At 33.5% G+C, this 1876-nt stretch overlaps 1 protein-coding gene across 1 annotated transcript in view; it reads right to left on the bottom strand.

Annotated features, from left to right (window-relative positions):
• Positions 1 to 1876, bottom strand: part of Cip4 (formin-binding protein 1-like Cip4) — a 58881-nt gene that overhangs the window by 5486 nt on the left and 51519 nt on the right. The window contains exon 7 of the mRNA XM_011507944.1: positions 138 to 167. Coding sequence (XP_011506246.1) covers positions 138 to 167 — 30 coding nt within the window. The remainder of the gene's footprint in view (positions 1 to 137; positions 168 to 1876) is intronic.

The raw sequence follows: 1876 nt of genomic DNA, 5'->3' as shown, positions 1-1876 counted from the left end.
AAAAAAAAAAAAAAAAAAAAAAAAAAAAAAAAAAAAAATATACAAAAACAAAAACAAAAAACGAAAAAATTAATAATAAATTATAAGACAAATTCACGATTGAAATTTAAAATCTATGCATATTGTAGAGAACAGACCTTCAAAGCTATGCACACCTCGATCAACTTCTGTCGTTTCCATGAAACAAATCACAAAAGCGTGTCATTCAGCGGAATTGATAATATTTTCATTACAATAATTCATTAAATTATTAAATTTTATTATGAAATTGTATATTCAAGCCCACCCCCCCCCATCCCGTGTTCAAAAGGTAGTGGGTGGGCGTCATTTTTTTAATTACCTCAATTAATTAAATCATAGTAGAAGTTTGTTAAGTGATTAGTACATATGAAAAATGAGTTATTTGACAAGTGCGTTGGCTTGGTTTCGGTTATATGATTTAATTAAGTGGTTTATTGTATTACGAGTGAATTCAGAGGCACGAGACGAGTGTCTAATGAGGCACAATAGGTAAGAATAGCAGAGTGTTAAAACAAAATCTATGCATGCCAATGGTACACAATGCTGACAATACAATGAAATACAATCATTCAGGCAAAAAGTTGGGCTCGTGTCTAAATACTTACTAGGTTGGATAGCGAAAATCCAAATTCACACCACGTGGTTGATTGCAAGCAAGAAAGGCCGTAGGTAGACCGAATCAAATTAAATTAAAAGCAATTTATTATAAATATGATTATTATTACAGTGATATCAGAAATATAATACAATGTATTTATCAAATAAATACTCGGGAATTGAGTTGACGATCTATATGCTTTTATTATAAGGAATAATTCGAGTTCCAGCGATACTACTACTACTACTACTACGCTCCTTGCGAAATTACTCAACTAAGTTACATCTACGAATTACAGGATTAGCTTAATTGCTTAATGAAACTGAAAACAGTTGTACATCTAAATGTTTGGTGTTAGACTATATTGAGGGTGCGACAAGCAAGCTGTTTTACGATAATAAAAATAATGTTTCAAGTTCATATGTGTGTGTGTGTGCGTGTGCGCGTGTGTATGTGGCTGCTAAAGAATAATTTACGAAGCGTTTAATTAAAATATCGATGGCTCTATTTACATATTAGTATTTAAATGTAATTTAATCTTACATGGATAGCTAGATGGACGGGCGCGCGCGCGCGCGCGTGTGTGTTCTGTGTGGAGGGGCGCGCTTAAGCATTGGCAAAATGATGCATGTATCATTGAGCATAAAATATCGAGGGATAAGATTATATTTGCGATTTACATATGGTTTTTCACATTTTTCTCACTTTAGCTTAGCTACTCGAGGATGCTCAATAGCCTGCCATTGGATGGGCAAAAGATAAAAAATTTACAATATACGTTATTGCAAGTATTGGCAAATATTTACGATAATCTATAGTATAGTCGTAACGAAGACGCGTGTTAAAATTTATTTATTAATTTTTTTTTTTTCTTTATTGTTCTTTCATTCCGTATTTCGACGCTTGAACTTTTACGATATCGACCGCACGCGAGGTGTAAAGCAACATTATAAAGTATTTATTAACGAGTACGGGAGGATACAACAATCTTAAACACAATATCAGATAATGCTAAATTATAGAGTAAGTATATGCTATTTATAAATTAAGCAAAAATTCCGTGAAATTCAAAGGTCGGCTCGTAAATTACTTTGGCTCAGAAACCAATTAAGCGCACGACTCACTTAAACGACTTACGTTACACCAATTTATTTGCCGCCGCGCACAAGAAGCATAATGAATACAAAAGAAAGAAGAAAGAAGAGAGGAGAGAGGAGAGAGAGAGAGAGAGAGAGGAGAGAGAGAGGAGAGAGAGAG

The sequence above is a fragment of the Ceratosolen solmsi genome, unplaced genomic scaffold, assembly GCF_000503995.2.
Source record: "Ceratosolen solmsi marchali unplaced genomic scaffold, CerSol_1.0 scaffold1, whole genome shotgun sequence".
NCBI lineage: Eukaryota > Metazoa > Arthropoda > Insecta > Hymenoptera > Agaonidae > Ceratosolen > Ceratosolen solmsi.
The sequence above is the reverse complement of the archived record's forward strand: the minus strand, read 5'-3'. Positions and strand labels throughout refer to the sequence as shown.